The 318-nt window shown below is 74.2% G+C and overlaps 1 protein-coding gene across 1 annotated transcript in view; it reads right to left on the bottom strand.

Annotated features, from left to right (window-relative positions):
- Surf6 (surfeit 6) overlaps positions 1-128 on the bottom strand; it is a 3897-nt gene extending 3769 nt beyond the window's left edge. The window contains exon 1 of the mRNA XM_013029322.1: positions 1-128. This exon is cut by the window's left edge and continues 15 nt beyond it. Within this exon, the coding sequence (XP_012884776.1) occupies positions 1-76 (76 nt within the window). The 5' untranslated portion in view covers positions 77-128.
- Positions 129-318: the final 190 nt, after the last annotated feature.

Here is a 318-nt window from a genome sequence, read left to right as displayed (position 1 = left end):
GCTCGGGGCCCGGCTGGACGCAGATCTTCCTGGCTAGGTCCTGCAGGTAGGTGTCCTTGGCGAGGAGGGAGGCCATGGCCGCGGGCGGGCCGGGGACCCCGCGCCACTCACTCCGCACTCTCCGCTGCGCGCCGGAAGCCACGGAGTGTGCGCCGGAAGTCACTGCTGTGCAGGCGCGGCCAGCCGACCACCGAGCGGCGCTCGATTCGTCAGGGCTGGCCGCGCTGGAAAGGGCGTGCGGGGAGCACGTGGGCGACGGCGGCGACGCGGGTCTCGTGAGAAGACGCGGGGACGGAGGCCTGACCGCGTGCGGTCGCG

This window comes from Dipodomys ordii, unplaced genomic scaffold (genome assembly GCF_000151885.1).
Source record: "Dipodomys ordii isolate 6190 unplaced genomic scaffold, Dord_2.0 Scaffold118, whole genome shotgun sequence".
Lineage (NCBI taxonomy): Eukaryota > Metazoa > Chordata > Mammalia > Rodentia > Heteromyidae > Dipodomys > Dipodomys ordii.
This window is presented reverse-complemented; position numbering and strand designations above follow the sequence as displayed.